The sequence below is a fragment of the Hibiscus syriacus genome, unplaced genomic scaffold, assembly GCF_006381635.1.
Source record: "Hibiscus syriacus cultivar Baekdansim isolate YM2019G1 unplaced genomic scaffold, ASM638163v2 tig00110503_pilon, whole genome shotgun sequence".
Lineage (NCBI taxonomy): Eukaryota > Viridiplantae > Streptophyta > Magnoliopsida > Malvales > Malvaceae > Hibiscus > Hibiscus syriacus.
Window position 1 is genome coordinate 6775524 of NW_024062764.1, and position 12817 is coordinate 6788340.

Consider the following 12817-nt stretch of genomic DNA (forward strand, 5'->3'; position numbering starts at 1 on the left):
CCATTCTCTATCAAGAAGTCTAACCCAGATGTATGAGAGATTTTAAGGGTTGCACCTGACCAATTTGTATTCAGGAATTTGGGCTAGTATCGGGTTACGTCTATTGGAATCTTCTTAATCAGGTTCTCAATTTTTATCTTTTCCTCTTCCATCTTGCACTTTTTAATTCCCTGCTTGAGAGGATCTTGAATTTTCCTCTCAAAGTTACTACCATACTTAACGGGAAAATTTATGACTTTCAATTGGTTCATTCAATGAACTTCCTTACGAGACCAAATTTCGTTTGGAGGCCATTGTGGGGTGACAGACTGTGGTGTAATTAGTTCATCTTTGAGCATTTTAATATGTAAGTTTTTGGATGAGAAATGGAATTGAGGGAATTAAAACTTCTAAGGTTCCATTTTATCCTCACATAAACTTCCTGATGAGGGGTCAACCACTAAAGGCTTTGAGGATAGGGTTTGGTTACTTTTACTTGATTGTTGTGAAGGAACAAAGTGTGGACTCATAAAAGCCTGACCCTTTTTGGCTTTCTTGGTCAACATTTGCTCTTATTATTTGACTCTTCTTTTTTAGTAAAGCTTGAACCCTTCATCTTTGATTGTCTCTTGATTCATTATCAATTCAATAGTGTCTTCTAGAACCAAATTTAACTTTTAGAGCTGGCTTGAGTTACCTTGCTTTTTAACAGGTTCTTGATCATCTGTTGATGTCACTTTAACCCCACATCCCATATTTATTTCTTGATTCGAAGTAATCACTCCCTCTTGCACGACAGGGTCCTCTAACAACTTTTCCCCATAGATCACAACATTCATCATTTTTATCAACTTGGACATATGTTCTCTTGATTAAACTTGGAACATCCTTGTTTCATCGATTATTTCTTGTTGGGTCCTTACGAGTTGTTCCTGGATTATCTTGATCCTATTGACACGTGTTAATATCTCGTTCATCACTCTCAATCTTTCTATAGACACAACTCGGGTAACTTCAATTTACTTTTAGAACTTCTGTCACGGTATCGTCCATGAGTTACTCTCATATTTTCATGATTAAATGCATGTAAAAAAACTTAACTTAATGTATAATGTAGAGTCGTGATTGTACAGATGAATATATGCAAAACGCTAAACCAAAATGTAGATGTACATACAAATGCAAAATGCCGATGGGTCTATGCTATCACTTGGACGTTAGATATAAAATGGGTCTATGCTTTATCTCATAGTTTTATCCTAAAAAATTGTGTCCCTCAAGTGCTTTATGACCTCTTTGGCTTATGTAGAGGCTTTATTCAAAATATGAACCATCCCAGATAATGCCCCTACGGTATTGGAGTTGTGCGTCACTCCTTGATGATTAATGGTGGAAATGTCGTAGATAACAATCTACGACTGCATTATTTCTTAGATCAAGAGATCATCTTTCAAGTCTTGAACATTGTCCTATCAGTAAACTCTATTACGTAATCTTCAAGTGACATTTCTCGTTCTTTGACTTCTCTTAGCCAACAGTGCATGTTTGTGTATGCAACTACTTGATTAAAGACTTTTATCTCTATTTATGAAAAAACTTTCAATTAAAGAGTCATCTATGGATCAATATCTTTATGTTATGTTATGATGATAAAGCAATGCAAAAAAGAAGAAGGAAAAATGACACAAAAGTAAGCAAAAAAATGAGTTAGTGCAAGTAAAATAATCGATAAAGATAAAAAAAGATAAATATAACATCTACCCAATCATAGTATCTACCCAAGTATGCTTTTATTAAAATAGCAATCCTACCCTGACATGCTTTCTACCTGACATAATTCATTTTAGGAAGTAAATCCTAACCGCATGATATCTAGTTCACATGCTTTATTCGAAGAAGAAATTTATTCTATGAAGTTTAAAGCAATGGTAAAGTTCAAAGTTGTTTCTCCTTTGTGTACACATAAATATACATAAACCAAAGTTAAAAGAAAATATTAAAAAACAAAGGTACTAGAAATACAAATAACCCACAAATTAAGAATAAGGACTAAAATGAAATAAACAGAAACATACAGGACCACACAATCATTAAACCAAATATTGAACAGTGACTAAATCGAACAATTAAAAATTCAATGACAAAATTCGAAGATAAAAAAATAAAATATTGTACAATAACATGACTAAATTGAAAATATTAAAACATCAATGCTCGAAATAAAAAAAAAAACAAGTTTCCTTCAATGGCTAAAATGAAACATTACAGATGATAGAGGGACCTAAAGTGGGATTTACCCACACACAAAAAATGGCCACTGGTCCTCATCGAAACTACGTCGTTTCGTTGAGGATATATAAACCTAACCTAAAGGCTTCCTTACCTCATTCCTCATTTTGTTCATTTCAAAAAAAATAGGGAGAGAGAAAGTGAGAGAGTTTTCTCAACTCTCTCACCGGTGAGGGAGGATCCGCCGTTCACCGGCATCGACCCGCGGCAGTTCACTATAGCCGAAGAGGGGAAACCACCCTCAAAACACGCCTCTTTCCCTCCCAAGCCGAATCTCCACTTAGTTTAGCCTAAAAAACCCTTAAAGTCGTAGATCTAGGTTTTACCTCTCGGGTATTTTTGAAAAACCGGCGACCTTGGGCTTCTCGGCTTCGAAAAGAGGTAATATGATTCTCTCTACAATCTTTTCTCTCGTTTTTTATTTTTCGAATGGGTTTGAATATTTTTTCGGTATTTTTGTTGCTTCCGAAAACCCGTCCTCTTCTCCCCCTTTTGCATGGATTTATAAGCTTAGAAAACCCCATCTTTGGTTCGATTTAGAGTCCTATCTTGACTCAAAATGCTCCTTTATTTTCGTTTTTAGAGTCCCATGTGTACTGAACTTCTTTGGGTTTTTTTTTACTTTATGATGGTGTCCAAAATCCTGGAGAATGAACGGGTGATGGATGAAAAACTTCTCCAAGTCATATCGACCGTCAGATGGTGGGTCGATCTAACGGTCCCTGATGCGCGGAGCCAAAGAAAAAGGGTAAAAACCCTAGCCAAGCTCTGTTGTGGACCGTTGGATCTCATCTAGTTCCAACGGTGGAGGCTGCTGGCGGCTGGGAGCAACATGCAGAAACCCTAGCTTCATTGGACTTGAACTGCTGGGCCTGATGGGCTTGTTAGGTTGGGTTGGATATGAAAAATAAAATTTTAAAAAAATAAAAAAAATATGTAAATGTGTAATAATGTAACGATATAATATGTATATATATGTTATGTAACGTATACATTACGTAATTATAGTACACAGCGTGCCATGTATACATTATATAATATAAACAATATATATATATATATATACTATACATTATAAATAAATATATAGTCATATAATACGTTTATACTATATAGCATAAATACATTTTTAAACAAGGACGAAAATGAGTGTCTGCAATATACATAATCGATGTTGCACTCAATGATGATATTTTCTTCAGCATTGCCAACCAAGCCATAACAGTAGTTGAAGGCAACACAGCTGAATCCGATACCATCTATACCAAGCCTTTTGTAGCCGCAGGCCAAACCACAAACTTCTGTAAAATCCTTCCTTTATCATGGCTGCTAGTCCTTACTTCATTGAACAAGGCATCTTTGAACGTTCCAGAAACCTTGGACAAGAAGTTTTTCACCGCAGGACATTGACGGGCCGCTGTCCAGAAAACACAGCTTTCCATAGACTTCATAATGCAAACAAATTTGCAGCTTCAGTTAACAAAGTCTCAAGTGCATTCCGATCTGTGGCTATTCTACAAGAGCTTACCTCAGGCAATCTAAAGGAGTTTACACTACAAATTTCGGCAAACATGGTTCACACCTGTTGATTCATTTGATTGTTGATGAACTCTTTGGTCCACATCATTTCAGTAAACTGCAGCTTCCCCTTATCTGTAATGGTTACAGAACAAATCTTGGTTTGTCATTTACGCCCCTACCCTTTGATCTAAACCAGAAATAAGATATCATGAAAAAGGAAAGTAATCATAATAACTGCATAAAACCAACAATTTATTGCTATCAAACATATATACAGCCAAATTCTGCAAATTGACTTTAATGTCAATTCATATACAACAATACATACACAGCTTAGACATTCAGACAGAAGTACTTTCTCTACAGCATAAGCATGGAAAAATACTGCTCAAATTCTTGATCAATGGTTGGTTTCCTCGTAGTTGGCGGAGCCTCTGCATTAAAAAAGTACAGTTCTCCATTCAGTATATGAAGGTAAATATAATAGTGTTCACCATTGTGATATTTTGTATAAAGGAAGCAGAATTTCAAAAGCAATGCTTAAGCCTCATAAATGCGTATATATTTTTCAAATTCATGATGGGATTACCTTGGTTGACGCTCCATCGTCCGGATGAAAGAACATAATCATTTGGATGTGCTTCATTGGGTTCAAGAAGTTCTTCAATCTCCTTATCTTGGTACTGCTGTATGGAGTAGTTTCCATATTCTGAGCAGATATAGTCCATGTGACTTCCATACTCAACAAGGGACTCTTCAATATTCTCGTCTAGTTCAACATCAGCTGCTTCAGTCTCCTCGCCGGGAGAAAATATTGCTTTTTCAACACTCCTTGACGAGGATGAAGAACAACGGGAACCTTGAGAAATGGATCCTCGATTAGAAGAAGAGGTTAAAGCCTTGTCGTATGGTAAATAGTTTGAATATACCGTTCCAAATTTAGCTTCAGCATGCGAAGACATAGAGTTGGAATTTCTGGGAAAGCTATTGCTATCTTTATCTGATCCAGTTTCAGATGCATCATAAATATCGGATCCCTTTACTTCGGTAGTGCATGTACTAAGAGCCCCATCTACAATACTGACAAAAGTGGGAGGCTTCGGTGGTAAGATTTGCTTCCAACATTGATGCTTTGATACAGGCAAGCCCAACTGCTCAGCCTCTAGTTTCCTTTTCTTGTTTAGATCAACAATTTTGAGTGAGCCGCTAAGCAAGCTGAAAATGGAAACAAAAATGGGAATAAGAAAGGCTAGATGCTGCAATCAAACATCCAAAAAGGAAGGGATGGCAACCTTCTTAGCAAATCAACATACACTGGGAATTAGAGACAGATTCAAGGTATAGAGTATAAGACCATTTATATCAAGTAGCATGACCGACACATTACGAACTAAAAGAGAAAACGAATGTCGAAAATGATCATAGAAATCATCTTTGATCTTTAAGGAGTAGAATGCTAATTAAAATGCTTTCCTTAAGTGATCCAGAAGATGATGGGCGGGCAAAGGTTAATTTCTTTCTTTAACATTTGAACATAGCAGGGGATGTGAATTTAGAAAGCTATATTAGAACTTTATGCGTGTAAAATTAGATTATCAATATAAAATACAAATAAAATACCTAAATTATATTAGAATTTGAATCCAATGCCCTCTCGATCCATCCCTAGGCGAAACGAAGACTTTATTACCAAATTTAGAACATTTTGGTACTTAAAGCAAGAAGTTGATCAACAACAGAGCAAAACATCTAGTTCATGATCAAACACACAATACTAACGGGTAAAATGGCAGTTAATTAGTATTAAGATTTAATAATTAAGACAAACCCATAAGCATTAACTTCAACAAACAAAAAACCTCCTTCCAAATTCTTAAAAGATTCTTAATTTAGTAACAATCTTAGCTGATTCACAGAAAAAGAAACAAGTTCAAAGCATGCTGACATCAAAGATCTCAAAATTCTAAGAACATGAACTACTTGCATGCAATTTCATGAGAAAAAATGGTAAGAAATTGAAAACCCAGAAACTGAACCTGTTAATATGAGATGGGTTGGTTTGGTTATCGACTTCCATTCCGGACAAACATCGACGGCGAAGCCTCACATTCGGTGGAGGAAACTAACGACTCTTCTTCGTGGAAATACGAGAATAAATCCGACATTTTTTTCACTTCTCAATACAGTTGGAAAAAGGTATTATGTCTCGGTGGTGAGCATGGAATGAACGAACCAATAACATGAAAGTTTGTTTATGTTTACGTTGAATCTCCTCAAGGATTTTTAAGCGTTTGTTTTTTCCGTTATAGAGAGCGCGTGAGATGATAACTCAGATAGGGAACATGCTGTGAGACCACGTGAATTTTCCGTAGTTTGGCACCGTGTCCATTACACGAGTCCTACTTTCCTAATTATTGCATTTTAAGCAGCGTTCTATACTGATACGACACCGGTTCAGTTATGTCTTTGTTTCTACATGATATCTTGATAAGTCTATCCTTCAACCTCATTCCTTCTTTCAATCTGAATCATAATTTTTAGACAAATAGTGATTTGATTACTTATCATGTCTTACCAAACAATATATTCCTCAAGATTTCTTATTATTAATCAAATTCTTTAATTATTTAATTGTCTAATGTATCATTTATTATTGTCATAAAGTTAATTTGTTCTACTAAATCATGTGTTATATATATATATATATATGATAATTATTTTATAGATAATTTGGTCTCTGTCATTCAATTATGAAAAGAAATCTATATGGAAAAATTATGATGTTTTAGGAGTAAAATTCACCCCGAGTAAGTCTACAAATTAAAGAAAATACTTTATGATTTGAAGCAAGCTTAAAGAATATGGTACGGCATTGAATTCTTAATATAAAATAATTTTACAATTGCTCCTTTAGATTCTAATTTATTTGTGAAAAACATAAGAAAAAATAGCCATACCACTAATATATGCAGATGATTTAATTATCACAAGAAATTATTAATAAGAAATTCAAAAAAATAAAAAAATCTTTCTATCAAATTTCTTATAAAGGAATTTAGATAACTTAAATTTTTTTAAAAGTTAAAGTAAAACACGCGAAGGAAAGATTACTTCTGGGACAAAAAATATACAAAAGATGAAATTTTTTTGAAAAAAATGTTATCATGTCTCGATAATTAGTTGCAAGTCTTATCTATCTTACACTAAATTGACTAAATACAATTAGAGTGGCTCGTCAATATATGAGCAATTCGAAGAAGCTTTATCTTCATGCAATATAGTATACGTTAAAGATATAATTAATTTTGAGATATTATACAATAAAATAATACCGTAAATTTCAAATTAATTTTGAAAATAGTCTAATGGGCCAATCTTTTTATCCGCCTAATCTATTGGGTCAATTTTGCCCCAATTTTACGTCAAGCATTACCATCTCTGGGCTTGGACAATATGTAAGGATCCTACACGTACTCCAAAATTTCTATAGGATTAGTCTCAAGTCCAGCAATTGGAGCTTTGTTGTCATATCTACCCGCTCTAAGAAAATCAAGGACGATTTACACGAAATTAAGGTTGAATTTAAAAGAGGAAGCAAAAACAAGTCCAGGGTCATGTTTCAACTCAAGCTGCCATTGATGACTAATGAGAGGTGTTCATAATTCGGTTTTAACCGAATTAACCAAAAAAATATTTAATATTTAATATATAATTTATATTAGTTATAAATTTAAGTTAATTCAGTCAATCGACCGAATTAATCAAACTTGTTTGATTCAGTTAACAATTAAAAGGTAAAAAAAAACTTCTAGTAATAGGTTTTGGGTAGTTCAATTCGGTCAGTTAACCGAACCCACTGATTGAACACCCCTATGACTAATGACTAGTGGTTGGTAAGTGACAGTTCGGTTCTCGAACCGACTGATTGAACACCCCTACAACTAATGACTAGTGGTTGGCAAACGAGGATTGGGCTAATTGTTGGTTGCCGGATTTTGGGCAACTTTTAGAATTCTGGGTTTAGATGAACATGAATAACAAGAGAATGAGAAGGAGAGTAGAGAAGAATTGGAGAGGGGGGGAAAGGAAAATAAAATCATAAGTTGATAACTTTTTAACTTTCAAAAATCGGATGCGTCAAATTGACAACCAGAGTAACCTCAAGCATATTTGCCAGCTTGCCAATCATAAGAGATCCAAGAGTCAAAAGATGAACAATGAAGTTGGTACTTATATCACAACACAACTATAGTATGCAGCAAGAAAATATTGTTTCCCACAATGATTTTACCATGGTAGAAGTATTATTTCTGAAAGCTGTTTTTGGATATGAAAATCTCTCACAAAACCTTCCCTTTGTATCTCTCTCGAATTATGATACAACATAATCTCCTTTGTAAGCAAATATATAATAATCCGACTAAGGAAAAGTTTTCAAAGTATTTATTTGCAAAAGGATAACAAGTATCTTTATCTTGTGAATGCAAAATTGATAAGCATGCTACTCCAGCATGCAAAGAATACGAGACTTGCCTATAAAACTAAAGTAGTCTGTGTAATACCTTATGCTGCAACAGACTGCCTTTCATCAAACTCGTCAAGGTTGAGAGCCTCCAACAATTTTGGCCAAGATTCAGGGATGCCTCCTGGTAAATAAAATTCCATCAACTTCCCTTGATTGCGGTAGTAGTCCTCCAAAGGCTGACTCTGTGAGCGAAATTGGACACCGACAAATGGTTATTGGTAAACGAAGAAAGTATATTAGCAGTAAGGAGAATCTGAAAATGCAAAACTTTCATTTTGAATGGGCACCATATGAGCATCTTGATTCCCACCCTATCCCAAAACAAAGGTAAAAAAACTCCTAAACTGAAATCCAATAATCATCCAGGCTGCTAGCATTTTATGACCATCAATTAACCCCTAAACCATTTATTCTAATTCATTGAGGACTCAAATACCTATTGCCACAAAATTGAGCAATTGGATGGAAACCAATGATGCCTTTCACCAATTTTCAACCAACTCAAGGTTCAATTAGGTGAAGATGTGTTTAATTTAGAGGCTCTTTTAATTTACTCCGGCACAGTAAATACAAAGGTGATAAAAGTTTTAGCAGAAAGAACTTGCAATTATCCTGCTTAGAAGAAAACAAATTTCCCATTTCATAGGAGAAGAAAATCATTCTGAGTTCTATTTATATCATTTGCCATGTAGATTTCAAGAAATTTTTCATGTTTGACTAACATTTACATGAAGAAAGATTAGAGAACAAACCGATACCTTTTCATTGTATATCCGGAGTCTCTCTTTCACCACTTCTACTGTATCATCCGATCTAGTTATAAGCTTTGAAATACAGCTTGAAGGAGGAAGAAGAGGAGCCATACTAATCCCGGGGCAGCCGTTCTGACCTTTCACATTAATTGAAGCCACATTGAAATTTTTCCCGCACTGACCACAAATTCTTCTACCAAGACATTTCTCAATCAAGACATTCTCCGGAAGCCTCAAATTCACCACTAAATCAATGCCTGTTACTCCTTCCAATATTTCCTAAACGGAAAAAAGTTATTAAGCCAGCGGCATTGAGCAGAAATAGAAGTATGGACAAACTAGTGAAATTAAATTCTTACTGCTTGATTTATGGTTCGAGGAAAGCCGTCAAGAATAAATCCCGATTCACCTTTAGCCTCCCCATCTTGAAGTCTTTTTGATAATAAACTTATTATAGTTTCATCCGAAACCAATTTTCCTTGGTTCACAATCTCCGTTAGCTGTAGCCAAGCAATGAAGTAACAATTTCATCAGAAAATAAACACTATAGCAAACTCTTAAAGCTCACTAATTAATTTCATAAACTCGTAATGGTGTTAGCAGATCTCAGTGGGAAAATAACATTAAAAACGGGTTTTAAACAGATCTAAAAGTTTGATCAGCGAAAAAAGTACGAACTTGTTTGGCGATGGGTCCAGAGGAGGCGAGTTCTTCACGGACGAGATCGCCGGTGGCGATGTGAGGTACGCCGAGGAGAGTCGAGAGGCGGCTGGCGTAGGTTCCTTTACCGACGCCTGGAGATCCGAGAAACACCCACTGCACGTTCCTCTCGCTCGGATCTCGGCGCGTGATCTTGTAGTCACTGAAGGGAGAGGGCGCGTGTGGATTAGATTCGGCAGCGACGGCCGAAGTAGAGTACAAGCATATCCTTACGTGAGAGTTAGCCGAGGGTTTCAAGAAGCGAGTGATAGCCGCCATCGAATGGGATGGAATGTGGTTTACTGAGCTCGAGAGCCGAGTTTTTACAGTACTTTTTCTTTTGTCCTCGAAACGTAGACTATTGTTTTGAAAATCGAACTAGATCGGTTAATTCAACCGAAAATCGTTATCTAGTTCGATTTAATTTACATCGATTGAACGCTATTAGTGAATCGGTCGGAATCGTTAAATCGTTCAAATCGGATCGATTGAAAATCGAAAAAAATCGTCAATTTTGTATTTTTTTAAAAAAAATTAAACCAAACGACGTCGTTTGTTAAACGAGCCAAGTCGAACTCGAGTATTGCTGAGCTCGACTCAAACTTGAAAACTTTAAAAGTAAGCTCAACTCGACTCAAACTCACTAGCTAAACATTATTAAGTTCAACTCGAACTCGAAATATAATATTGAAACTTGAACTCGAAAATGCTTAAACTAAAAAAAAATTAGAAGCTCGATTGAAGCCTAAAATTCGAGCTTGATTAAAGTAAAAGAATAATTCACTCAATGTTCACCAAAAGGTTCCATGATTTTGAATGTCAAATTACCTCTATTATTTATAGAAGTTAGTTGGGATGCTCTTCTATGTTTCTTAGCCATGTGAGATTGTTTTGTTCTCATATTTTTACTCTTTAGACTTTGTTCTCATATTTTTACTCTTTAGACTTTTGGGATGCTCTTCTATGTTTCTTAGTCATGTGAGATTGTTTTTTTTTTAAATTAAACCAAACAATATCATTTTTTTATGATTTTTTTAGTCCCAAATTTATTTTTTAATTATAGTTATATAATTATATTTATTATTTAATATGTTTTACCTTAAATATTATGTTATAGTTAATTTGAATCATTTTGTTTCACTTGATTTTATGGTTTTTAACTTATATATGTTATGATTTGCTTTGAATATGACTTGTGATATAAAAAATTATTTTTTATTAAATATTTTTGATTTTTTTATTTAATTTTTTAAATAATTATGATATCATCCGGTTCTTCCGATCAATCAAACTGATTCGACCGACTGAACTAGTAAACCGATAACATAACCGATTTGCTAACTGATCCGATTTTGAATACCATGGACTTTTCTCTTTTTTCTAGCGTTGACAATTGAGGGAGAATCGGGTTGCACTTTTGCTGACGTGGTATGGTGAAAGGTAATACTCATGTACGCTTGTTTTGATTATGAATTGCTAATAACTTGACACGTATGAGTACGTTTCCCATTAAACATCCAACGGTTACAGTTGAAGCGGTTACTCCTACTTCTCCGGTTAAGTGCAATGAACTTGACAAATTTGTTAAGCCCGTGTAATCTTGATTTAAGGGATGGTAATTAGGGCTAATTCGATTTGACATTATACGGTTCGGTTTGACTTTAAACGGTTTGGTATTGAGTTGGTTTAAATATTCAAATCTTCTAATTCGGTTCGGTTCGAATTTTTTATATGGAACCCATTTGTTTCATATTGAACTGAATAAAAAATTGGGTCAGTCCAACCGACTACCCACTTAGGCACTTACCCTTACGGCCTTACCCATAAGCGATTAAGCGGTAATATAAAAAAAAACCCTAAATCTAAATAGCAATATTTTCTCCACTCTTTTCTAGCCCGTCACTCAGCTGTTCTTGATTCTCCACTTTCTCCAATCTTCACCATTTTTATTTCTGCAACGATTCGACAAAGCTTCATCTTGGCATCTTGAACGTGATTTCATAAAGTAAATAATATGAAAAAAAATTCCCTGTTAATTTTTTGGGGTGTAAATTTAGGGTTTTTTTTGTGGGTTTCAATGTTTGTAGGTCGTTCGTTTTCCCCGCTTCTGTCCTTGTTAATTCTACTTATTCGAGTTTGTATTGCTTCGATCTTTATTATTTTCTTATATTGCATTTTGCATATCAATTGTGAATTTTCCGTGCATGATTGAATCGCATTGCATGTAGCGGTCACTATAGCTGAGGTTATGCCACCTGCATTATTACCGCTATTTTGCCACTAGAATAAGCTATACACCTGAACAAATTTATAAGTGAAGCTCAGATTATGCGACACTTACTGGTCTCACCTCTATGATTTTGAAATTTTAGTCAGAATTTACTACTTGCTTGTCAAATACCCATGTCTAACAGGTGAATTGATTTGACATACAACGTATCTGCTGCAATATTTGAAGTTCAATCAAATGAAAAATTGAAACCTTGAATCTCAATTTCACCAGAATCTATACAAAAGCTTTCAATGGATAAGTTCAAAGGGTGAACTTTTCATATGAAATCAAAATGTTATTTTCATTGGTTGAAGAACTAAACTTTCATGCTTATTCACCATAGTTCTTCAATTATCCATATATTCTATGTTCATTTTTTCGAGGTATTCATGTCCATCACATATGTCATGGATATGATATGACCGTATTATTCTTCATATGGACTGTTATTGATTCGTTAATGTGTTTGTTTAGATTTTGGTCTGGGTGATGGAGAGCTGACTGTAAAGCTAAACTTGAAGGCTGAAAAGTTTTCAGCATCTACAAATGAAAAGCTTGAGGCCGCTGGTTGTTCTCTCATGCATGGATGATTATAGTTTCAAGTAACTTTTTATTTAACTTTGATAATTGAATTACACTTTGATTTGATTGTTTAATTTGTAGTGTGAACCGAACTCTGAACAATATGTGAATTATAGTTTTTGTATGGATTATATATGTGGAATGTGGATCATCCATAGCAATGTGGATTATAGTTTTTGTATGGATTATATATGTGGA

The 12817-nt window shown here is 34.7% G+C and overlaps 2 protein-coding genes across 2 annotated transcripts; both read right to left on the reverse strand.

Annotated features, from left to right (window-relative positions):
• Window positions 1-4000: 4000 nt before the first annotated feature.
• Window positions 4001-6029, reverse strand: LOC120129734 (protein FAR-RED-ELONGATED HYPOCOTYL 1-LIKE-like). The gene is made up of 3 exons (XM_039147167.1): window positions 5826-6029; window positions 4379-5004; window positions 4001-4223 (listed from the first exon to the last, which is right to left on the reverse strand). Exons 1-3 carry the CDS (start codon window positions 5864-5866, stop codon window positions 4150-4152), a joined length of 741 nt encoding a protein of 246 aa, XP_039003098.1. The 5' UTR covers window positions 5867-6029; the 3' UTR covers window positions 4001-4149.
• Window positions 6030-8165: 2136 nt separating this feature from the next.
• LOC120129623 (adenylate kinase 1, chloroplastic-like) lies at window positions 8166-10075 on the reverse strand. The gene is made up of 4 exons (XM_039147088.1): window positions 9745-10075; window positions 9426-9566; window positions 9073-9345; window positions 8166-8496 (listed from the first exon to the last, which is right to left on the reverse strand). The coding sequence occupies exons 1-4, from the start codon at window positions 10042-10044 to the stop codon at window positions 8353-8355; spliced, it is 858 nt and encodes a 285-aa protein (XP_039003019.1). The 5' UTR covers window positions 10045-10075; the 3' UTR covers window positions 8166-8352.
• Between the last annotated feature and the right edge of the window lie 2742 nt (window positions 10076-12817).